The 25420-nt window shown below is 43.4% G+C and overlaps 2 protein-coding genes and 1 long non-coding RNA gene across 6 annotated transcripts in view; 2 read left to right on the forward strand and 1 right to left on the reverse strand.

The window, feature by feature from the left end:
- LOC139557949 (uncharacterized) overlaps positions 1 to 4941 on the forward strand; it is a 22921-nt gene extending 17980 nt beyond the window's left edge. Inside the window, exon 4 of the long non-coding RNA XR_011671505.1 lies at positions 4245 to 4941. This is a non-coding gene — a long non-coding RNA (uncharacterized lncRNA). The remainder of the gene's footprint in view (positions 1 to 4244) is intronic.
- Positions 563 to 13028, reverse strand: mecp2 (methyl CpG binding protein 2). Of its 3 annotated transcripts, XR_011671504.1 has the most exons (4): positions 12937 to 13028; positions 11224 to 11637; positions 2210 to 10210; positions 563 to 2170 (listed from the first exon to the last, which is right to left on the reverse strand). XR_011671504.1 is itself a non-coding variant. In XM_071373308.1 (3 exons), the coding sequence occupies exons 1-3, from the start codon at positions 12966 to 12968 to the stop codon at positions 8422 to 8424; spliced, it is 2235 nt and encodes a 744-aa protein (XP_071229409.1). In that variant the 5' UTR covers positions 12969 to 13028; the 3' UTR covers positions 563 to 8421. The 3 variants fall into 3 exon arrangements, 2 of the variants coding, with proteins under 2 accessions (XP_071229409.1, XP_071229410.1); XM_071373308.1 differs by having other exon boundaries at positions 563 to 10210; XM_071373309.1 differs by having other exon boundaries at positions 563 to 10210; positions 11224 to 11634; positions 12937 to 13008.
- Positions 13029 to 13838: 810 nt separating this feature from the next.
- LOC139556851 (uncharacterized) lies at positions 13839 to 19092 on the forward strand. Of its 2 annotated transcripts, XM_071370959.1 has the most exons (10): positions 13839 to 13939; positions 14066 to 14252; positions 15002 to 15175; positions 15954 to 16111; positions 16217 to 16415; positions 16729 to 16825; positions 17155 to 17326; positions 17795 to 17947; positions 18183 to 18349; positions 18736 to 19092. In XM_071370959.1, the coding sequence occupies exons 3-10, from the start codon at positions 15063 to 15065 to the stop codon at positions 18832 to 18834; spliced, it is 1158 nt and encodes a 385-aa protein (XP_071227060.1). In that variant the 5' UTR covers positions 13839 to 13939; positions 14066 to 14252; positions 15002 to 15062; the 3' UTR covers positions 18835 to 19092. The 2 variants fall into 2 exon arrangements, with proteins under 2 accessions (XP_071227060.1, XP_071227059.1); XM_071370958.1 differs by lacking the exon at positions 13839 to 13939 and having other exon boundaries at positions 13986 to 14252.
- Positions 19093 to 25420: the final 6328 nt, after the last annotated feature.

The following is a 25420-nucleotide window of genomic DNA, read 5'->3' on the forward strand; positions in this document are numbered from 1 at the left end:
AAACCCTAATGAGTATGACATCCGGGCATTTAAAGTATCAAAACCCAAATGAGTATGACATCCGGGCATTTAAAGTGTTAAAACCCAAATGAGTATGACATCCGGGCATTTAAAGTATCAAAACCCAAATGAGTATGACATCCGGGCATTTAAAGTGTTAAAACCCTAATGAGTATGACATCCGGGCATTTAAAGTATCAAAACCCAAATGAGTATGACATCCGGGCATTTAAAGTGTTAAAACCCTAATGAGTATGACATCCGGGCATTTAAAGTATCAAAACCCAAATAAGTATGACATCCGGGCATTTAAAGTGTCAAAACCCTAATGAGTATGACATCCGGGCATTTAAAGTATACACCATTTCGGAAATGACGGATAATATTAAACTGTCTTTTCACTGTCCTTTCACATGCTCAAACGACCTACTATTTAGGACACAAGTACGTGTATGTAGTATGGGTATTTGGATACAAACCTCTGCCTCGAATCTTTGGGGTTCTCAAATGAATGTCACCCAAATGAATAAACAAACGAAGAATGTTTACACACAAGACGCCGTAGATATAGGTTGTTTACTAGTATGTTTGTTACATAGGGCAAAATCAAACAAACAAATACATTACTACAAAAGTTGACACAAACTATGCTTTTCAGTTTCAGGAAGGCAGAGACATGGCCTGGAAATGGCATAACAATAATACATTATAACCCTTGACACCATGAACGTGTGTTTGTTTCATTAAAATAGTTTTGCTAACATTTAGGACTACCCATCCCCCTTCGCATTACTAGTTGAAACTAAATGGACAAATATCAAAAATAAAATGACTAATTCAGACAAAAGGTAAAAATACATAGAAAAAGATAATGAGTGTCTTGTCAGGCAACATACTTCATAAAGTGCAGATATTAAATTTTTGTATTTCATACACTGGCCATGATTTAAATATTATTTCATAAAAAGACATGGTTGGAAGGAATAAGGCAGGCTAATGATCACCAATTATTTGTGAATAATAATAAACTACACATTTTTTCCCCCCTCCCAAAGTGCTAAAACAATACGAAAAACAAAAACCTCTTAAATTGTCACAAGGTCTTATGACATATTCGTTATTGCCTGTTATAGTCCTCAGTTCCTCTAAACACAATTTGTTTAAATAAAACGCAGGCAAATTATCAAACTAATAAAATACTTTATATATCTATACACTCAAAGCGCAGAACAGCAACAAGAGGCAAATACAGGACTTGGAATAAAAAAACACATTGACCACAGTATAAATTCTAGTACTTCAACTTCAAGGCACAAGACTATGTTAAATAGACAGTTAACTTCTCCAACAGTGGATTTTTGAATTTGTATCAAAGTCTGTTTTTTTTATTTTTGACCTGAATTGGCATTCAATAAATAACTTGGGTGTAGTTGAGCTTAATGCTATACATCATGCAGTCTTACAAATGTTACCTATTACACCTTTAAAAAGTGTGGGGAGAAACTTTAAGCAGTTAATAAGTTTAATCATGAAGTAATATGTAAATTCACTGTTTTCTTAATGCGCTAGGCTATTGCTTTTTTTTAAAAAAGCAGTGATTTGGTGGAAGAGACAAGAGAGTTTAAACAGCATTGTCAAAGCTACCATGTCTGTAAATAGTTCAATCTAACATCTGAAGCACAGACAAGTAATACACATCTCTATCACCCGAAAGAAACACAAAGTCCCTTGTAAAGCTGGCACAATCTTTTTTTCCCCCCTTCTCTCTCTTCATAAATATAAAAACTGAAATAGTTATTCAGTTCTTCTTAACCACATGCTAACACATCAAACTACCTGTCTAGCTGTGTCCATGAAATTACATTCTACATCGATGGATATTTCTTAAATCAAAGAGAAAAATGAAGGGATTTATTATTTGAATGTAAATGTTCATTGAACAAGACACAAGCATACATCACAATCAACTACAGGTTATATAATGAATGAGGATTGAGTCCATACATCATAAATCAGCTACAGGTTACATACTGAATGGAGGTTTGAGTCCAAACAGACAATCTGATTGAAGTGTAATAACCATCTGTTATTAACATGTTATTCACATGTTATGACCTGTTAACGTTATGACCTGTTAACATGTTATGACCTGCTATTCACATGTTTTGACCTGTTAACATGTTATTACCTTTTATTCACATGTTATGACCTGTTATTCACATGCTATGACCTGGTATCAACTTCAACTGTTTTAAGGAAATGCTAGATCCTCGTTGTGAAATTGTAGCAGGGTCCCAGATCAGGTTGATCTCGCCATGTCCAATGGTGGTTAAGTTAGCAAGACAGCACAAACAGATCTGGGATCAGGCTAGTGAATTGTCCTAGTCATCCCACTGCTTTCCTTTGAACCTTTTAGTTAAGTTTTATTGGGATAAAATATCATTATGTTAATCAAAGGCCACAAAATATACTGTACATGCATGTCATGTAAATCCGCCAAAGCAAGGCACTATCCCAGGCCATCCATGCTGTTCCTATGGAGACAGAGATTCATTCACTTTCCTCAAGTCCACACTTATCACAAATGAGAGGATTTCAGGACATACAGTACCAGTCAAAAGTTTGGACACACCTACTCATTCTAGGATTTTCCTCTTTTTAAAACTATTTTCTAAATTGTAGAATAATAGTGAAAACATCAGAACTATGAAATAACACACATGGAATCATGTAGTAACCCAAAAAATGTTAAACAAATCTAAATATATTTTATATATTTGAGATTCTTCAAATAGCCACCCTTTGCCTTGACGACAGCTTTGCACAATCTTGGCATTCTCTCAACCAGCTTCATGGAGGTAGTCACCTGGAATGCATTTCAATTAACAGGTGGGCCTTGTCAAAAGTAAACTTGTGGAATTCCTTTCCTTCTTAATGCATTTGAGCCAATCAGTTGTGTTGTGACAAGAAAGGGGTGGTATACAGAAGATAGCCCTATTTGGTAAAATACCAAGTCCATATTATGGCAAGAACAGCTCAAATAAGCAAAGAGAAATGACAGTCCATCATTACTTTAAGACATGAAGGTCAGTCAATTCGGAACATTTCAAGAACTTTGAAAGTTTCTTCAAGCGCAGTCGCAAAAACCATCAAGCGCTATGATTAAACTGGCTCTCATGAGGACCGCCACAGGAAAGGAAGACCCAGAGTTACCTCTGCAGCAGAGGATAAGTTCATTAGTGTTACCAGCCTCAGAAATGGCAACCCAAATAAATTCTTCACAGAGTTCAAGTAAGACAGATCAACATCAACTGTTTAGAAGAGACTGCGTGAATCAGGCCTTCATGGTCGAATTGCTGCAAAGAAACACAAGCAATGGACATTAGACCGGTGGAAATCTGTCCTTTGGTCTGATGAGTCCAAATTTGAGATTTTTTGGTTCCAACCGCTGTGTCTTTGTGAAACGTAGAGTAGGTGAACTAATGATCTCCACATGTGTAGTTCCCACCGGGAAGCATGGATGATGTGTGATGGTGCTTTGCTGGTGACAATGTCTGTGATTTATTTAAAATTCAAGGCACACTTAACCAGCATGGCTACACGACAGCATTCTGCAGCGATACGCCATCCCATCTGGTTTGCTCTTAGTGGGACTATCATTTGTTTTCCATCAGGACAATGACCCAACACACCTCCAGGCTGTGTAAGGGCTATTTGACAAAGAAGGAGAGTGATGGAATGCTGCATCAGGTTTGAGCTGAGTTGGACCGCAGAGTGAAGGAAAAGCAGCCAACAAGTGCTCATCCTAATGTGGGAACTCCTTCAAGACTGTTGGAAAAGCATTCCAGGTGAAGCTGGTTGAGAGAATTCCAAGAGTGTGCAAAGCTGTCATCAAGGCAAAGGGTGTCTACTTTGAAGAATCTCAAATATAAAATATAATTTTGATTTGTTTAACACGTTTTTGGTTACTACATGATTCCATATGTGTTATTTCATAGTTTTGATGTCTTCACTATTATTCTACAATGTAGAAAATAGTAAAAAATAAAGAAAAACTCTTGAATGAGTAGGTGTGTTTGACTGCTACTGTATGTAACCAATGGGTACATTTTTCCATCCTACTTTTGATATATTTACTTCCACTAATTTCTGCTTCATTAAAGAGCAAACATGAAATGGCAAACACAATATGTATATATATCTTCAAACTGTGGTGTAACTGACTGACCCGTATCCTCCTCTAGCCTCCAGGTTTCTGGACCAGGGGAGACATATTACTGAAGACCGAGTCAGACCCTGGTACTGTTAAACCCCTTTCACACTACGGAGCCCAGCTGACACAAACTGCACTGCACTGGCCTGGCCTAGTTACACATCCACCATACCATTGTTGATGGAACTGTGCTGAAAAGAACCCTATCAGAGCCAGCACAGTTCAGCTTAGTTCTATGTAAAGGGCATTAGAATAGAATAGGAGCTACTGGTGATAATCTAGAGAGAGCGAGCGAGCAAGAGAGCGAGAGAGAGACACAGACAGAGGTACTTGGGGTCACTTAGGGGGAGAAATATATCACAACTTGTACCAGAATGTCCAGCTGTAACAATGCAGACGGTGTGATCACGTCAGGTTTCAGATCAACTGGCCTAGCTGTTGTGAATTTGAAGACATTCCATAGCCCTTTGTGAGAGATTATCATCAGTTATACCCCCTCTTTAGTCACTAAGGGAAGGGAATATGGAGGAGAGAAATGGGCCACATCCAAACTATTGTCTACACTTGACATTTTAATTGAGGAGGACAAGCCACAGGGTGTATACATTGGTCTGAATCTCTGGTCGATTATAGGACATATTCTCAATGCAAGGTGGAGACCGGAGTCATATGATCTAGAAGGAGAAAATTCTAGTGCAGATAAAAAATAAAATAAAATAAATTCTGTTATTTCTGGTGTTGTGCCAAAACTGATTACTACCGTTTAAACAAACTACTTTAACAGGCTCTACTGTAACAGCCACACACTGCCAACAACATGACAAGAGTATTACAGGTTTAACATATTGGTGCATTAAAGTAATGAGAATATAACTATGTTGTTACACTTTTAAAAAGTCACTAACAAATAGATCTCTCGTGCAAGGACACGTTTTTTTTTATTTTTTAGAAACAATGTTTTTTCTAGACAGGGACCGTTACATTGATGGAAGTACTTGTGCAAAAGTGACTGAGCGTAGGCTACAATTCATTCAAAACATTTGTTCTTGAGCCAGAAGAAAAGTGCATGGTTTTATCTAATGTAATTAGCAAGACATTGTTCACTGGGGGGGGGTGGGGCGGGGGGGGCGACGACATATTTCATTCTTGTTGTAATCAAAACGCGCTTGCTATGTTTACGCAGGGATTCCGGTTTCTGCTCACTGCAGATTTGATTGAATTCCAAACATACATTTGAAAAATCGGACGACTACGTCACTGGCAACACTAGTGACCACGGAGAAGAGTCGTTTTTTTTCCCCCTCCCCCCCCCCCCCCCGCCATATCTTTTGACTTCCCACCTGTGAGTTTAAACTAAAAGGAAACTCACGAGCCTAACACCAAGTTTCATGAAGTCCACAGATAAATAGGCTAGTCCTGTTGCATGCAGAAAGGAGAACGGGTGATGATATTCAACATAAATCCTACGTCAAAACTGGAGACAGAAATGTTCCTGGTCAAAACAATACATCTTCTAATTTAAAATAATTCTTAAAACAGAACTATAAATATAAATTCATGACATGTTGTTTTTTTTTTTTTTTTTTTTTTTGTTTTTTTTACAAACACAGAGAGAAAAATAAACTTCCTTCAGTGGGGTTGGGTCATTTATGTCTTTTGGAAATAATTTAATTATCAGAAAACTTCTGATAGGTATTGACAAAATACACGACTGGGGTCAAGAAATCTATGGCGCATCCATAATCATGTCTTGGGTCCTGTTGTGCTTTACGCTTCCTATCTGACTGTGGGGAGACAGTTCCATTTAGGAGTGTTTGAGTAAAATTGTCCATTAACTGGCTAATTCATGTTACTGGGGAAAACGTATAGGTTTAATAATTGGTATCCTATTATTTTCTTTTTAACATTTTGTAGGACTACAACTTCCAAAAAAAACATCAGTAGAATTTTTATTCTTAAAGCCTTGAAAGAAAATTCAACCTGTTTTCAATAGAGGTCATCCAGCTGCTGGCAGCGCCTAGTCACTTGGCGTACAAAGTAGTTGGTGAACAAAGTGATTGTGAGCCACCACACATCATTGGTGTATCTATGCCTCTAAAACCCCCCTGGGGTTTCATCACCTCAACCATCAGATAGGAAGTGTTGTCTGCATCAAGAGGTTTCCATTTCAAAGCTTCAGGCTGCGTCCCAAAAAAATGGCACCCTCCTCCCTTTGTAGTACACTACTTTAGATGGCCCATAGGGCTCTGGTCAAGATTACTGCACTATACAGGGCACAGGGTGGCATTTGGGACACAACCTCAGGAATAATTGGAGAAGGTCTATACTCAGCCCTATTGCTGCCTGGGCCACATCAACATCCTATATACTCAGCCCTATTGCTGCCTGGGCCATATCAACATCCTATATACTCAGCCCTATTGCTGCCTGGGCCATATCAACATCCTATATACTCAGCACTATTGCTGCCTGGGCCATATCAACATCCTATATACTCAGCCCTATTGCTGCCTGGGCCACATCAACATCCTATATACTCAGCCCTATTGCTGCCTGGGCCATATCAACATCCTATATACTCAGCCCTATTGCTGCCTGAGCCATATCAACATCCTATATACTCAGCCCTATTGCTGCCTGGGCCATATCAACATCCTATATACTCAGCCCTATTGCTGCCTGGGCCATATCAACATCCTATATACTCAGCCCTATTGCTGTCTGAGCCACATCAACATCCTATATACTCAGCCCTATTGCTGCCTGGGCCATATCAACATCCTATATACTCAGCCCTATTGCTGTCTGAGCCATATCAACATCCTATATACTCAGCCCTATTGCTGCCTGGGCCATATCAACATCCTATATACTCAGCCCTATTGCTGTCTGAGCCATATCAACATCCTATATACTCAGCCCTATTGCTGCCTGGGCCATATCAACATCCTATATACTCAGCCCTATTGCTGTCTGAGCCACATCAACATCCTATATACTCAGCACTATTGCTGTCTGGGCCATATCAACATCCTATATACTCAGCCCTATTGCTGCCTGGGCCATATCAACATCCTATATACTCAGCCCTATTGCTGCCTGGGCCACATCAACATCCTAACTGAATCATATTCTCTCTGATCATCAAGCACCTCTGGTCTCTGTGTGAAGTGGAAAACCTCCAGCCTGCTTGGGAAGACTAGTAGGCTGTAGTGCTCTACTTGTCTCTCCCTGTGTAGGGAATAGGCTGCTGTTTCAGACAGAGACTACTGTATATAGAAGGAGATGATCACCACACACACACACACACACACACACACACACACACACACACACACACACACACACACACACACACACACACACACACACACACACACACACACACACACACACACACACACACACACACACACACACACACACACTTTAGACTGTTCATGACTGTAGAGCAAGGACTGGAAACCCATCTGTGTCCCAAATGATTCCCTATTCAGTAGCACTACTTCTAGCTCACTACTTTAGACCAGGGTTCATAAGGTTCTGGTCAAAAGCAGTGCATTATAGGGAATAGGGTGCCCCTATGGGAACGCAGCACAAAGCGTTGACGGACTGGATGCTGAGCGTACTGCAGTAAACAGAGGACGCTACAACAGAAGAAGAAGCAGTGGCAGCTTGTATGACATATTGTATGTTGTTCTAGCCACAACACTGGAAAAAGACCAACTGTGAGGAAACTACAGACAGGACACATGCCTCGGTCCCAGTTTTTCTTTATACGCCATCTTAAAAACCACAGTGAAGAACTGAATGACTGAGGTTTATGAGTCATCATCGTGGTTACCGTGGTTTCCATCTGATGATGGCACCGGAAGTGTAGGTCCTTCACTTCCTGTGAGATTTTAAGCAAAAGGCTTCTGGGGTCGGGGTCAGATGACAACAGGTTTAAAGCACAAAACAGAGAACAAGACAATGACCAAACAAAGAAAAAAAAAACGTTCATTTATCAGGAAGCAATCTGTTGTGGGTTGACCAGGAAGCTGCGCTACCTGTCAATAAACAGATGAACAGCCCAACCCACAGAAAGAACAATCAACCAACAGCTGCCTTGTGTTTCTATGTACACGTCCTTTTCTGTTGTCTTATAAAACCCACTGCTCATCTACACGGTTCCTTTTCTCCTTACAGACAGGGGTCCTAACATACAGTCAACTAACCCTTTCAGTCACCGGTGTCCGAGACTCGACGGTCTCCTCCCGGGAGGGCCTGGGCACAGCAGAGACGGTCTCCTCCCGGCTGGGCCTGGGCACAGTAGAGACCATCTCCTCCCGGCTGGGCCTGGGCACAGCAGAGACGGTCTCCTCCCGGCTGGGCCTGGGTACAGTAGAGACCATCTCCTCCCGGCTGGGCCTGGGCACAGTAGAGACCATCTCCTCCCGGCTGGGCCTGGGCACAGTAGAGACCGTCTCCTCCCGGCTGGGCCTGGGCACAGTAGTGACCGTCTCCTCCCGGCTGGGCCTGGGCACAGCAGAGACGGTCTCCTCTCTGCTGGGCCTCGGTACTGCTGAGGAAGGTACAATGTCTCTCAAATCCCTCCCTACCACTGTCCCCGCTGCCTCGTCTGCTCGATTTCTGTTGCCTCTGGTGTCACTCGTTCCCACTACTACCACCGCAGACGAGCTGACCTCTCCCCTCTCTCCTCTGGTCGTGGTGTGGCCCTCTGGCCAGCTGCTGGCCCGGCAGGGCCCCCTAGAGGTGCTCAGGTCCTGGGGCTTGTTCTGTTGGAGGGCCCCTGGCCCCACCGAGGCCCTGGCTGTATGGGAGACCAGGCCCATAGTCAGGCCGGGGAAGTGGTGGTGAGGGGGCCGCTGGGAGGGTTGAGGAGGATGATCCTCCACTACAGAGGAGTGTGTGTGATGGTGACGGTGGTGGTGGTGATGGTGTTTGTGCGGCGTACGCTCTTTCCTCTTGTGGCTGTGGCTCTTTGGAGTAGTGATACTACTGCTGCCTCCACTGGGCCAACTTTTCGACCCACCACTGGCCCCTGTGGTAACCGCTGCTGTCAGGGGACTGTCCTTGTGCTTCCTCACTGGACTCTTTGGCAACTTCTGTCCCTGCTCTGTCCCTTCTGTTGCCACCACAGCCAGACCACTCCCTATTCCCATCCCAGTTCCTGCCCCACCACCACTCCCTATTCCCATCCCAGTTCCTGCCCCACCACCACTCCCTATTCCCATCCCAGTTCCTGCCCCACCACCACTCCCTATTCCCGTCCCAGTTCCTGCCCCACCACCACTCCCTGTCCCCATCCCTATCACAGTTCCTGCCCCATCACCATTCCCTGTCCCCATCCCAGTTCCTGCCCCGAGCAGTGGCGTGGTGATGGCTGGAGTCTCCTTAATCTCCTCAATAGTTTCTCTAGTCTTGCGTTTCTTGATGGGCAGAGCGGTCTGCTGCACCGGCTCAGCGGAAGACTCCCTCTGAGCTTTCCTCTTAGCTTCTGCAGCCATGATAGCAGCCGCTGCGTAGGAGGAAGTACTGGAACCCGCCGCCCCAGAAGCTGCTGACAGTGCCGACCCAGTCACCCCCGACCCTGGCTTACACCCCCGCTTTTTCAGAGCAGTCTGCGGTTGTATCTCCGCTTTCCTTTTCCGTCCTGGGCGCTTCTTGGTGACTACGACCAGGTCCGATGTCTGCCCAGCTGCCTCGGATACCTTGGACGTTTCAAACGGCATCTTCACCAGGAGCTTCCCGGGACTCTTCTCCGCCACACCCTCCGTAGCCGGGCGCGGCTTTCCACTCCCCTTCGGCCGGCCCCGGCCCCTCCCCGACGGTTTCACCACTTTGGGTTTCTTCGGGGGTCGCTTCTCGCGGCGGGAGGGGCTGCCACGCCCGGTTACGGTGAAGTCGAAGTCGTTGGGGTCGGTGGCGGTGTCCCCAACCTTCTGGAAGTAGGCGATCAGCTCCACCTTGGATCGGAAGGCTTTCCCTTCTGGGCTGAAATACAGATCAAACCAAAACATTCTAACTGTAAACGGATCTGTTAACGTCCTGTCTGTAAACACAAGTCTGGAATATTTTTGTGTGTATACGATGGAGATGACATGTTCATCCCTCTGGAGATCGACTATACGGGAGTGTTCTTGGAATAAAGAGTGCGTCTGGGCGAGTAGGAACCAATATATACACAGTACCAGTCATAAGTTTGGACACACCTACTCATTCAAGGGTTTTTCTTTATTTTTACTATTTTCTACATTGTAGAATAATAGTGAAGACATCAACACTATGAAATAACACATATGGAATTATGTAGTAACTAAAATACATTTCAATACTTTTTTTTTTTTAACTTCAACATATCAAAATATATTTTATATTTGAGATTCTTCAAAGTAGCCACCCTTTGCCTTGATGACAGCTTTGTAGAAAATAGTCAAAATAAAGAAAAAAACCTTGAATGAGTAGGTGTGTCCAAACTTTTGACTGGTGCTGTATGTATGTATGTATGTATGTATGTATGTATATATGTGTATATATATATATGTATGTATGTATGTATGTATGTATATATTGAAGTATTTCCCTAAAACTGAAAACAGTCCCATGAAACGCTCTTTATACAGTTCAGTCACATTACATTATCAAAAGGGGGAGGAAACTGGCAGCATTTTGTTACTTCCTGGGAAGGATTTTATGTCACCCCTAAAGGAGATCAGGCTGTAACATATTTAGTATTATCATATGAAATCATTTCTGTTCGGGGAATAACCTATGTGTAAATGTAATCTGTTGCTGTATTTTTGTTGTGGTATCTGTGATCGTTTAGTCTTGTCTTGTGTAGTTTCTTAATCATTGTACCTAAACTGGATGTGTAAACATGTATACGCAGGGTCCAGCTATAAAAGAGACCTTGGTCTCAGTCTGTGTTCCTTGTTGAAATAAAAAGGTATAATAATATGCTTTTAAGAGACAATATTTGATAAGGCTCTCTCTCATAGCCTACTCACTTCATCAGGTAGACGTCAAACTTCCCGGCGGACCGTCCAGACTTGCGTTGTTTGAGTTTACGTGTCCAGCCCTGGGGCAGAGAGGGGTCATCGTAGAGCGGACCTCGGTCTCTGATGATGGACCTCCTCTGTTTGGGCGAAGGGGAGGACTCAGAGAGACCCGAGGCCTCACCAGCTGCAGCGACCATGGGCTCTGAGGGCCCCGCCTCGGCCTCGGCTAGCTGGAGCTGTTCCTGGTCTGCACAGGGCTGCTGGGCTGGAGGATGAGGAGGGGAGGACATGGTGGTGGATGAAGACTCCAGCCTCTCCTTCTCCACATCCCTCCTCTCCCGCCTCACCTTCTTGGGCTTGCTGTGTGTCTTAAGGTCCTTGGAGCTCTGATTCTGGTTGGCGTCCTCACTCTTCTCCTCACTGCTGTGGAAGACAACATTAGTCATGAGTGAGAAGAGGCAGAGCAGAGACATGATCTCATCAGATCAGAATATCTAGAATGGCTATCTTTGGCTGATAAAGACATTTTAAACAAGAGTTCAAAGTCCCAGATAAGTTTCGAAACCTCAGCTTGCTCCCCCCAACCCAACCTACATTAATTCACAAAAGTGTAGTAAAAACATCACTTTGGGGGATTGTTGTTGTTATTGTGTTGTTTCCTCTCATAGTGAAACATATATTACATTACTAGCAGTTTGGAAAATGCACCAGGACTGGACTGATACATCTACTGGCTGAGGAACTAGCCTAAACCAAGCCCTATATCAGGCATATAGAATGATGCAGCCAGCAAGAGAAGCCACTGGGGCAAAAGATACGTATGGTTGAAATGTTATGAACTACACATGGTCCACACACACACACACACACACACACACACACACACCTTATCATGATCTACACAGCAACACTTATTGAAATGCATATAAACAATATTTACCGTACTTTTTTTTTTTTTTTAATTGAAATTGTCCCATCTAGAATATTTCATTACCAGACGTCAGTGTAGAAAAATAAAAATACAGGGCGGTATACATCACTGTACTTCTCTACTACGGCACTCACGGTCTTTCATGCAATAGAAGCAATACTTTGATTGCTTCATAACATGAGTATTAGTTATTCTATAAAATGGGCCAACTCATGTCAGCTAGTTCTAGCGTTTAGCTAGATGATAACAGTCGTCACAACCAGAAACCTAGCTAGGATATTTTCTCTGTGGGGGAAAAAAAATAAAGCATTATCATAACAAACGCAGCAATGATGTGGCTACTTTGTTGCCACAGTACCATGTCAAATGGCAACGTATGTAACCAGCTGACGCTACAATGTATCCAGCTACAGCTATTTAGCCAGCCCGTTAGCAGCATGCCAAATTGGTTACGAGGGTGGAGGATGCGGACAAATCTATTTTGACAGTTAATATCTTAAACACATCTACTGCTCTGTTTTCAGAGAGGTCAGGAAAATGACACACACCTAACCACATACGTTCGCTAACTGAGAATTTCTTCGCTCAGCCATGATCTTGTAAAGTAAGGGAAATACTTAGCTATAACTTGGTGACGTATTCAGAACGCTTCTTTCAGTAAGCTACCCTGCTGACCAGTTCATAACAAAAGTACACCACATTACTTTAGTTAAATACAGCGATATATTTTAAAAGACCTGCAGTCATATAACTCGACATTTAAATGGTGAATACATGTAATTCACACTTACAGTTTCTCCTCTCCGCTCTCTACGGCGGCCATTTTTATTTAAATAAATAATTTTATAAAAATGTCTCCAAACATCTCATGGGTACCTCTCTGAACCCCGCCCCCTGCCTCAATTCCACTGCCGTCAGTGGCGTACTCACGCGAGATCCGTGGAACAGTTTTATAAGACCCATCGCATGAGCGCTTGGATCTCGCGAGAGAAGTTGTCTTACGCTGTAAATATGTAAATGATTGTGAACTCTGAGCTGAGGCTACTATCTCCATCTGCAGAAAATACACATGACACACATAATCGCACAGCAAGGCTGAATGTACAGGCAGGCTATGCACTGGTGTTAAATGTAGGATTTTCTGACTGACCAGAAAATCCCCACTATAGCGTTCCTTTACAATCTTTCTCCCATTCAAAGTTGCATTTATTCAGCTCTAAACACATTCAAGTGATGTAATTACAGGTAAAATAGTTTAAATTGAAACGTTTTCTCTTCTCTACACTGATTGTAGTCCCAAACCCTGATGATTGACAAATGATCAGATTCAACTCACCCATTAATTACGGTGTAGCTTTAATTGGGCTGGTTAATTGTTTGCCCCCTTTGCAACCTCTACAGCAGGTGACATCATCCTGACAGCCTACCCTAGGGGGAAGGCAACCCTGGGCTTGGAATGCCTCAGGACTTCAGCTTTTTGATTTAACTGAACCTGGAAGACCAGGGCCTGGTTTCCCAAAAGCATCTTAATAAGGCTAAGTTAATAGTTATAACATGTTTTATATATATATATATATATATATAGTTCTAACAATGAAGTCAGTCTTAAAATGCCTTAGGAAAAGCGGGCACAGGTGTGTTGAATTTAGGCAATCACTAAACTGTTCAATTAGCTCAGTGGGTCAGGTACCGTGCTTACTTGGATGTGGCCCTCCAGGAATACAGTTGCCTGCATCATTTGATTGCTTTTTTCCCCTGTCTGATTTCCTACCGTAACACTTGATTGCTGACTGTGTAGGTGACCTTAAAAAAAAAAATATATATATATATATATATATATTTGTTTTTATTTTTTGTCGGAAATGTGGACTTTGTGTCTTCTCTGCGTCTGTTTACCATGGTCGTCGTGCCGTGACGCAGAAACAGCTGCTAACGTTGCGGCTGAAGGCAGAGCGGCGCTGCAGAGGGTTCGGAACCTTGCTGCCCAACCGCGCTATGGTGACTGTTGGTCTAACGCGCTGGAGAACATCGACGCGCGTTGCAGAGACTTCACAGTTGATATACAGAGTAGGATTGCCCTACTTTTCACCCACTGTCACCTGCGCAAGTAAATAAACACTTTTTTTTTTTAATTAAAATATTTTCAACAACTGTTTTCTGACAGCTCTATCTAAGTACAGCATGGTAGAAAAAGCTCCCTTGGCATCTCGAGTTACTATAGGTAGACTTATTGAAATGTTTAGTAGGCCGATATAAATATTAGGCTACTGCAATATTTTTTGTTTTTTATCCTCCAGAAATTAAGATAGACTGGTGGTAGTTCATTATGGCATTGTGCCAGTGACTGAATAAGTACGTTTCATTATGGCATTGTGACTGAATGAGTACGTTTCATTATGGTATTGTGACTGAATGAGTAAGTTTCATTATGGCATTGTGACTGAATAAGTACGTTTCCTTATGGCATTGTGACTGAATAAGTACGTTTCATTACGGCATTGTGACTGAATAAGTACGTTTCCTTATGGCATTGTGACTGAATAAGTACGTTTCCTTATGGCATTGTGACTGAATGAGTAAGTTTCATTACGGCATTGTGACTGAATAAGTAAGTTTCCTTATGGCATTGTGACTGAATAAGTACGTTTCATTACGTCATTGTGACTGAATAAGTAAGTTTCCTTATGGCATTGTGACTGAAAGAGTAAGTTTCATTACGGCATTGTGACTGAATAAGTACGTTTCCTTATGGCATTGTGACTGAATAAGTACGTTTCGTTACGTCATTGTGACTAAGTACGTTTCATTACGGCGTTGTGACTGAATAACAGTAGGCTACATTGTTACGTCTGTCAGATCTGGCCGTCCATTCCCAGCATGTCCAGAGGGCAGCGAGGTCAGTAGCTGTACTAGAACCATGGACCCTGTGGCCTTCAACGCCTACACGGAATTCTTCACCCACGCCCACAGCATCTGTCGACACCTGCAGAGCGAGAGCTGGCAACACCAGGCTGAGAACACCATCCACAGGTGCAGTGGTATGTGTGGTACACCTGACTACAGGTGCAGTGGTATGTGTGGTACACCTGACTACAGGTGCAGTGGTATGTGCGGTACACCTGACTACAGGTGCAGTGGTATGTGCGGTACACCTGACTACAGGTGCAGTGGTATGTGCGGTACACCTGACTACAGGTGCAGTGGTATGTGTGGTACACCTGACTACAGGTGCAGTGGTATGTGCGGTACACCTGACTACAGGTGCAGTGGTATGTGCGGTACACCTGACTACAGGTGCAGTGGTATGTGCGGTACACCTGACTACAGGTGCAGTGGTATGTGCGGTACACCTGACTACAGGTGCAGTGGTATGTGCGGTACACCTGACCACAGGTGCAGTACACCTGACCACAGGTGCAGTACACCTGACCACAGGTGCAGTGGTATGTGCAGTACACCTGACTGCAGTGGTATGTGCGGTACACCTGACTACAGGTGCAGTGGTAGGTGCAGTTTAGTCAGTGTTCACAATTCATCTCAATTCATTCAGTGGGTGAGTTTGGTTTTGCTTTGCCAGGTGTTCCGGTTGGGCGGGGTTTGTACATTTTACCTAATTCCATTGGTTGTAAAATGAAATCTCCACTCACCCGGGGCACCGGGCTATGCAAAACGAACTTGTTCAATAGCTCTCCAGGAGAGTTGACGATCCATATCGTAGATGTTCTGTTATTGGACAAGGTTTTTAAAGTAGTTGTTTTAACCACTTTCTTCTGTCTGGTGCCCTGCTGAATGTGGTGCTGGTGTCTAGGCTAACAGAGAGCTCAGCGGGGGTGGTGGAGCAATTGTCCTCTACCCAGCGTATGGCTGAGAGCCTAGTGGAGGCCCAGAGCGTCGCCCTCAAGTCACAGGAGACGATCCTACGCAACGGAGAGGAACTCAAACACACTCTCCACCATTCTACCCAAGGTAGCCGCCGTCTCAGTCCCTGTTCTGTTAAAGTGATGTTTATGGCTAACTTGTAAGAAAATCCTCATCCAAGGAAGATCATGTCTCCTTCACACCTCTCCTCAGGCATCAGAGCAGTATTTGATGAGATGAGACTGTCAGCCCAGGAGCAGCAGGTAGCATTCTCCGAGATCTTCAACCGTGTCGCTTTCCTCCAGAGTTTCATCATGTCAGAGTCTCACACCCTCACCAGTCTACTCTACAACTCACTGGGGTTCCTCGCTGCCTTCTTCCTCACCTCTACACAGCGGACTGCTCCAGCCAGGTGTGTACCTTTATGTTTATATCATCCATCCAGTTACACGTGAACACCTGGCCTAAGTGGTTAGAAAGCAGATTAGGGGATAGTGCTGTGCGGGGTGGGAAAGTATGTGTTATGGCTTTACACCCCCCCCCCCCCCCCCCCTTCTTGCTATATTGTGGATAAAGAGTTGAACTGTCTAACAGAGTTCTTTTTAATTGGAAGCCTCTCCAACAAAAGCCAGGCAGAATCAGGAATTCTCCATGGCCCCTTGGAATGGTCGGTGATCCCATGTACCATTCTGGTAACTGTCCTCTTTGTCATGTCACCTATCCAGACTTGTTCTGTTTGGTCTGGTAGTGCTGAACGTGTACCTGGAGAGGATGCTCTGTAGAGCTGTGCTGGACTCCTCTGAACCAGGCTACCAGCAGATGGTGAGTAGAGCATGTGTTAGTTAATATGCTTCAAGAGAACCTACGGGGAATCTTCAAAGCATATGTGACAGTGTGGAAATTCCACCCAGAAATTCTGCTCACTTCTAGATCCGAGTTGGACCAACTCTTACACGTAAAGAAACTATGGCAACACATTGGACAAGAAAAGTATTGGTGGATAACTTGTCTTCTACTACATTTTGACTGTGTTCACTCAACATTTCAGAGTGCTGTCTGTTGACACATCTGTAAATGTCTCCTGGTGCTGTGTTCTAACCAGCGATGGAGTCTTCCAGTCTTGACTCCATTTCCCCTGTGTTTCTGCCCAGGAGCAAATCAGCCTGTTGGTGGGCCTCCTCAGAAGGGCCATGGTCCTAGTGGGTCTATTGGCTCTGGTCTACGTTGCTGTACGGTATCGTAACGTCGCCAAAGAGAGCCTGGAGATCCTCACCCAACTCAAAGAGACTCGTACAAGTCTTCAGCTGGCCCTGCAGAAAGCAGGTAGGTTTGGGTATACGGCTTAGTTTTAGCCTGGTCCCAGATCTGTTTGTATTGTCTTGCCAAACTTGTGGTTGACACAGGGACTTGGCTATACAGCAAAGATGGCTATCTGATATTCATGGTGCACAGACAGCGGTTTGAGAGGTTTAAAGCTCGACAGCTCAAGACAGAGCAGTCTGGATCAATTGGATTTTCAAGTGACTTTAGTCCATTCATAAAGTCGCTTTAAAAATGTAATTAATTCAGTCAAATAGTTTCCTGAGGATTTCTTTATTTTTTTTATCAATACTGAATGTCCCCAAAGCATTGTGTGGGGTCGTATTTACGAGGAACCAAACAGGATGAAACTGGGAGGGACCTACCTAAATTTGTCCAATAAACACCACTTATTTTAGTTTTCTGGGTAAAAAAATATATATATATGTTTTTCAACGGTGTGAACAAATAAAATACGACACTGCTGTCCAGAGTGTCTTTCTGAGGCGGTGGACAGGAGGACCAGTGGAGCAAGAGGTCGAAGGTCAGAACAACGACCCAGTAGAAGGAAGGAGAACGAGGAAGAAAACGACACCACTTTGGATTCCACATCGGAAAAACCCTACATGACTCACACCTATGATGGTGAGGAATATTATACTCATCATGTAAAAAAAAGGCTATTTTTTTTTTTACATTCCTGTATTTGTCTGAGACCCGACTCCTAACACGAGGTCTGCGCGACGTATAACTCTCATGTTTTAAAACACATTTTTCTGTTATCATCATGAATGATTTATTTGAAAGTCTAAGATGCTCTGAATGTAGTATGGTGAGGGACTGTATTGTGCAACACAGCCAGTTGTTTGTGTTGCATCAGGTTGGCAGTATGACAGCAGTTACAGCACCCCTGGAGGAGAGGAGACCTCCTCCACCCAGAACCAGCGTACCTTACCCAGCCCTGCAAGACCTCAGCGTCGCTCCTCTGTCTCTAGACGTGCCCCGTCCTCCCCTTTGGTCTACAGTATACTGGTGGAGGATAAGCAGGTAGACTTGTGATTAGGGTTGCAAGCTTTCTGTAACTTTCCAAAAATCCCCTGGTTTTTCCAGAAATCTCTGTTTGGGGGATTGTTTGTTCCCCTGCTGATTCCCTCGTAACCAAGATTTATGGAAAACCTGGCAATTTTGGGGAAAGTTACTGTAATTTTGCAACTCTCCGGTTGGTTTAAACTCTAACCCTGTTCCTGGAGAGAGACCCTTCTGTTGGTTCAAACTCTAACCCTGTTCCTGGAGAGAGACCCTCCTGTTGGTTTAAACTCTAACCCTGTTCCTGGAGAGAGACCCTTCTGTTGGTTCAAACTTTAACCCTGTTCCTGGATTAGAGTTTAAACTCTCTTTTCTTTTCCCCTCCATGCTCATGGACGTCCCTGCAGACACGCTACAATCTGAGGAACCGGAGGTCTTCTGTGTCAGGGCTGGGGACAGAGAGAGGGACTGACATGGGGCTGAGGACAGACAGAGAGAGGGACTGAGACAGACCGACAGATGGACTGATCGGAGATCAAAGTGTACCCAAACGTGCTTCAGCCTTGGCTAAAGGAATACTTTTATGGACCGAGATGATTCATGCTTCAACCTGTCTGGTTCAGTGACGCAGCTGATCCCAAGATACATGTGTTTTAAATATTGGCCATTTTCATGATCATGAATATCACTGGTTTTCAGGAATGTAGTAATGCAAAACTGTCTCAATCTTGTGTATTTTAAGTAAATAAAGCTCTTTAAATATTTTTGTGTGTGTAATATTCACCGGACTATCAAGCTCCAATCAAATTAACCAGTCTTCTGTGTGATGGAGGATTTGACCGTTTTCCAGTAAACCCTCTTCTCAGACTGACCCGTTTTGTGTGAAAGGGGTAGTCCACTATTGGTGAAATAATTGTGCACTTTATGATAAAAGTATCAAACTTTGTACACATGCTATACTGAACAAAAATATAAACGCAACAGTCAACGATTTCACAGTTACAGTTTAAAAAAAGGAAATCAGTCAATTGAAATAAATTAGGCTCTAATGTATGGATTTCACATGACTGGGCAGGGGCGCAGCATTGGGCGGGCATAGGCCCACCCACTGGGGAGCCAGGCCCATTCAATCAGAATTCGTTTTTTCCCCATAAAGGGGCTTTATTAATGACAGAAAAATAATCCTGTTTCATCGGCTGGTCTCCGATGATCCCGTAGGTGAAGAAGCTGGGTTTGGAGGTCCTGGGCTGGTGTGGTTACACGTGGTTGTGAGGTGGGTTGGACGTACTGCCAAATACTCTAAAATGACATAGGCGGACTATGGTAGAGTACATTCAATTCTCTGGCAACCGCTCTGGTGGGCATTCCTGCAGTCAGCATGGCAATTGCACACTCCCTCAACTTGAGACATCTGTGGCATTGTGCTGACAAACCTGCACATTTTATTGGCCTTTTGTCCCCAGCACAAGGTGCACCTGTGTAATGAGCATGCTGTTTAATCAGCTTCTTGATATTCCACACCTGTCAGGTGGATGGATTATCTTGGCAAAGGAAAAATGCTCACTAACATGCTGACTACACTGGGCACGCACTTGTACGTCCGCCCACCATCGTGCGCACGTTGATTTTTGTCCATCCAGACCCGATCAGGACACGCAGCTAGAAATATCAGAACGAACTCTAAACCAACTAAATTAATTTGGGAAAACAAACATTTAACTAGATAGCTTGCTGTTGTTAGCTAATTTGTCCTGGGATATAAACATTGGGTTGCTATGTTACTTTATTCTACCTGAAATGTACAAAGGTCCTTTTTTGTTCTGGATCTTTCTCGAATTTTGACCCATTTTGAGATACACAAAATCTTGTTCTCTACTACGACAATTAATCCACAAATAAAAGGGGAAACTTAGTTTCTAGTAATCGCTCCTTCAGTTTTCTGTGGACTTTTTTGGCGGTTGGCAACCAACTTTAAGGTGCATTACCACCACCAACTGTAGTGTGGACCTGAGTTCAGCTTTCAATCACCCACGTGGGTATATGCTCCTAAAAACCAATGAGGAGATGGGAGAGGCGTGACTTGCAGTGTGTCAAAAAATAGAACCACGTTTTATTTTAGCGCCTGGCTATGCATACGCTCTTTAACAACGATCGCAAGCAGTTTGGATGAAATTATTGAGTAACATGTATGTGTACAAATATTTTGTAACTTGAGGGGTGTGGTCAGTATGCAACAGGGATCTAAACAAATTTGCAGACAAAATTTTAGAGAAATAAGCTTTTTCTGCGTGTGGAATATTTCCGGATCTTTTAGTTCCGTTCATGACACATGGGACCAACACTTTACATGTTGCGTTTATAATTTTGTTCAGTGTAGATCCCTTTTAAAGGCCCGCGAGCGGATGCTCATAGCTTACCCATGATGTTGCACAATGATTTTACGTCAATACGTCATCGTTTTAGTCAAAGTATCATATATTTGTGCTTGATGTGGGAAATCGGAACTGGTAAATTAAATATTTTTGGTGTCAATTGTGTGTGTTTAGTCTGAGATGACGTGCTAATACTTTTCAGTCTACATTTCTTTTCAGGATCAGGTTTTATTTGAATGTTACCACCCACCAGCATAGCATTGTTTTGGGGTGGCAGGTAGCCTAGTGGTTAGAGCGTTGGGCCAGTAACCGAAAGGTTGCTGGATCATCTCCCAGAGCTGACAAGGTAATAATTGTCTGTTCTGCCCCTAAACAAGGCAGTTAAGCCACTGTTCCCCAGTAGGCAGTCATTGTAAATCAGAATTTGTTCTTTTAACTGACTTGCCTAGTTAAATAAATGTTAAGTAAATTTAAAAAATGGTTTATTAATCACCTGGAATGTCCTTCCTCGTTGCGAGTTTTGTGACTGTGCACATGTTGCCATAATGGCTGCCAAACCATTAGGACAAATTGAAATAGGCAGGTGCAAATGTTTTTACACCCATTTTTTAATCAGCAACGTATTGTAATCGATTGGATAATTTGAGCTAGTCTGCATTCAAAAGAATATATATATATAGATGACCATTTTGTGGCACTATCATTTTGTGAGTGCAGCTCAGTTTCCACCTCATTTTGTGGGCAGTGTGCACAAATCCTGTCTTCTCTTGAGAGCCAGGTCAGCCTAAGGTGGCCTTTCTCAATAGCAAGGCTGAATATGTACATAGTCAAAGCTTTCCTTAATTTTGGGTCAGTCACAGTGGTCAGGTATCCTGCCAAAATTCTGCAATTTTATGTTTGTCCCATTTTGTGAATTCTTGGTTGGTGAGCGGACCCCAGACCTCACAACCATAAAGGGCAATGGGTTCTATAACTGATTCAAGTATTTTTAGCCAGATCTTAATTGGTATGTCGAATTGTATGTTCCTTTTGATGGCAGAGAAGGCCCTTCTTGCCTTGTTTCTCAGATCATTCACAGCTTTGTGGAAGTTACCTGGGACGTTGATGTTTTGGCCAAGGTATATATATAGTTTGTGTGCTCTAGGGCAACAGTGTCGAGATGGAATTTGTATTTGTGGTCCTGGCAACTGGACCTTTTTTGGAACACCATTATTTTGGTCTCACTGAGATTTACTGTCAGGGCCCAGGTCTGACAGAATCTGTGCAGAAGATCTAGGTGTTGCTGTAGGCCCTCCTTGGTTGGTGACAGAAGCACCATAACATCAGCAAACAGTAGATATTTGACTTCAGATTCTAGTCGGGTGAGGCCGGGTGCTGCAGACTGTTCTAGTAGGGTGAGGCCGGGCGCTGCAGACTGTTCTAGTAGGGTGAGGCCGGGTGCTGCAGACTGTTCTAGTGCCTGCACCAATTTGTTGATATTTACGTTGAAGAGGGTGGGGCTTAAGCTGTGCGTTTTTTGTCCATTTTAACCACGCACTTGTTGTTTGTGTACATGGATTTTATAATGTCGTATGTTTTTCCCCCAACAACACTTTCCATCCATTTGTATAGAAGACACTCATGCCAAATTGAGTCAAAATCTTTTTTGAAATCAACAAAGCATGAGAAGACTTTGTCTTTGTTTTGTTTTGTTTGTTTGTCAATTAGGGTTTCGCAGCGTGAATACGTGGTCTGTCGTACGATAATTTGGTAAAAAGCCAATTTGATATTTGCTCAGTACATTGTTTTCAGGAAATGTACGAGTCTGCTGTTAATGATAATGCAGAGGATTTTCCCAAGGTTGCTGTTGACGCTTATCTCACGGTAGTTATTGGGGTCAAATTTGTCTCCCCTTTTGTGGTTTGGGGTGATCAGTCCTTGGTTCCACATATTGGGGAAGATGCCAGAGCTAAGGATGATGTTAATGAGTTTAAGTTTAGCCAATTGGAATTAGTGGTCTGTATATTTGATCATTTCATTGAGGATACCATCAACCCCACAGGCCTTTATGTGTTGAAGGATTTATATTTTTTCCTGTAGTTCATTCAAGGTAATTAGAGAATCCACTGGGTTCTGGTCGTCTTTAATAGCTGATTCTAAGATTTGTAATTGATCATGGATATGTTTTTGCTGTTTGTTCTTTGTTATAGAGCCCAAAATATTGGAGAAGTGGTTTATCCATACATCTCTGTTTTGGATAGAGAACTCTTCATGTTGTTGTTTGTTTAGTGTTTTCCAATTTTCCCAGATTTGATAGATTCTTCAATTACATTGAGCTGATTTCTGACGTGCTGTATTTCTATATTGTTTTAGTGATTCACCGTAGTGAAGGCGTAGGCTCAGGGTTTCTATATTGTTTTAGTCATTCACCATAGTGAAGGCGTAGACTCAGGGTTTCTGTATTGTTTTAGTGATTCACCGTAGTGAAGGCGTAGACTCAGGTTTTCTATATTGTTTTAGTGATTCCCCATAGTGAAGGCGTAGACTCAGGGTTTCTGTATTGTTTTAGTGATTCACCATAGTGAAGGCGTAGGCTCAGGTTTTCTATATTGTTTTAGTGATTCACCGTAGTGGAGGCGTAGACTCAGGTTTTCTATATTGTTTTAGTGATTCACCATAGTGAAGGCGTAGACTCAGGGTTTCTGTATTGTTTTAGTGATTCACCGTAGTGGAGGTGTAGACTCAGGGTTTCTGTATTGTTTGAGTGATTCACCGTAGTGAAGGCGTAGACTCAGGTTTTCTGGGTCTCTATGTTTTTGGTTGGATAGGTTCCTCAACTTCTTTCTGAGGTTTTTGCATTCTTCATCAAACCATTTGTCATTGTTGTTCATTTTCTTAGGTTGTCTGCTTGAAATGTTTAGATTTGAAAGGGGAGGTGAGAGGTCAAATATACTTTTGAGGTTTTCTACTGCCACTATTACAGTGAAACATTTTGTCCAGGAAGTTGTCGAAAATTGATAGAATTTGTTGTTTCCTAATAGTTTTTTGGCAGGTTTCTACACTACTCTCCTTCCATCTATAGCATTTCTTAATATTATTCAGTTCCTTTGGCTTTGATGCCTCATGATTGAGTATTGCTCTGTTCAAGTAGACTCTCTGAGAGATTTCCAAGATGGCGTAGCAGTCGGACGTCTGTTTTTGTCTTGTCTATTCCCGTGTATATATCGTTTTCTTCGTATATATTTCATATATATTTTTAATCTCATTTTCCATCTACGGACTGAATATACTCTCCTGCAACCCGCCTCACCCAATGTGGTACGGATCTGTTATTTTTATACTTTAGAATCGTAACCCCCATCAGAAGCTAGCCAGCTAACTAGCTACTAGCTAGTAGTCAGTTAGCCACTGCTAGCGGTCATCACCTTTAACTCGGACATCAGCCAGCCTCAGCCCGGTCAATTCCTGCCAGCCTGCACAGCGTGATTCAACCCAGAGCATATCGGACTGCTTTTTCTCTACCACATCTCCGGATTCCTACCGCAAGCTCTGGACAATTACACAGGATTATCTCAGCTAGCTAGCTGCTATCCGAGTGGCTACTCCTGGCTAATGTCTCTGTTCTCAAGCAAGTACCAGTTAGCCTGGCGCTAGCCTCGAGCTAGGCCCATCTCCCGGCTAGCCGCAAAGATCCATCAGCCAATTCCTGGGCTACAATACCTCTTTTGCCAATTGGCCTGGACCCCTTTACTGCCGACACGGAGCCCCGCCGATCCATCACGACTGGTCTTCCGACGTAACCGTCCGAGGGGGTTTCTACAGGCTCTTCCGTTGCGACGTCCCCCTGAGGCCCATCTGCTAGCCTGCTAGTCCCAGCCTGCTAGCTGTCTGAATCGCCATGTCTCCAGCTCGCCTAGCTACTCACTGGACCCTATGATCACTCGGCTACACATGCCTCTCCCTAATGTCAATATGCCTTGTCTACTGCTGTTTTGGTTAGTGATTGGTTAGTGAGCCTCCAGCCCTGCTCAATATGCTTGATCTAGCCCTTTTGTTCCACCCACCCCACATGCAGTGATCTCACCTGGCTTTAAATGGTGCCTCGAGACAAAACCTCTCTCATTGTCACTCAATGCCTAGGTTTACATCCACTGTATTCACATCCTACCATACCCTTGTCTGTACATAATGTCTTGAATCTATTCTTCCGCACCCAGAAATCTGCTCCTTTTACTCTCTGTTCCGAACGCACGAGACAACCAGTTCTTATAGCCTTTAGCCGTACCCTTATCCTACTCCTCCTCTGGTGATATAGAGGTTAACCCAGGCCCTGCAGCCCCCAGCATCACTCCTATTCCCCAGGCGCTCTCATTTGTTGACTTCTGTAACCATAGAAGCCTTGGTTTCATGCATGTTAACATTAGAAGCCTCCTCCCTAAGTTTGTTTTATTCACTGCTTTAGCACACTCTGTCAACCTGGATGTCCTAGCCGTGTCTGAATCCTGGCTCAGGAAAACCACCAAAAATCCAGAAATGTACATCCCTAACTATAACATTTTCTGCCAAGATAGAACTGCCAAAGGGGGTGGAGACAGCCTGCAGAGTTCTGTCTTATTATCCAGGCCCAAACAATTCCAGCTTCTACTTTCCACCGTACCTTCTCCACTGTGCCATCTGGTTTCCGAGCTGTTCACGGGTGCACCTCAGCCACGCTCAAGGTCCTAAACCATATCATAACCGC

Source organism: Salvelinus alpinus, chromosome 28 (assembly GCF_045679555.1).
Source record: "Salvelinus alpinus chromosome 28, SLU_Salpinus.1, whole genome shotgun sequence".
In the NCBI taxonomy this organism is placed as follows: domain Eukaryota; kingdom Metazoa; phylum Chordata; class Actinopteri; order Salmoniformes; family Salmonidae; genus Salvelinus; species Salvelinus alpinus.

Bases quoted from the DNA above. Each gene is read 5' to 3' on its own strand.
- LOC139556851 (XM_071370958.1), top strand. From the start codon at position 14,008: ATGTGGACTTTGTGTCTTCTCTGCGTCTGTTTACCATGGTCGTCGTGC. The intron at 17,327-17,794 runs GTAGGTTTGGGT...ACTGCTGTCCAG, and splicing joins GCTGGCCCTGCAGAAAGCAG to AGTGTCTTTCTGAGGCGGTG. The intron at 17,948-18,182 runs GTGAGGAATATT...GTGTTGCATCAG, and splicing joins CATGACTCACACCTATGATG to GTTGGCAGTATGACAGCAGT.
- mecp2 (XM_071373308.1), bottom strand. From the start codon at position 12,968: ATGGCCGCCGTAGAGAGCGGAGAGGAGAAACT. The intron at 11,638-12,936 runs GTAAGTGTGAAT...TGTCTTCCACAG, and splicing joins GAGAGCGGAGAGGAGAAACT to CAGTGAGGAGAAGAGTGAGG. The intron at 10,211-11,223 runs GTGAGTAGGCTA...TCTGTATTTCAG, and splicing joins TTTGACGTCTACCTGATGAA to CCCAGAAGGGAAAGCCTTCC.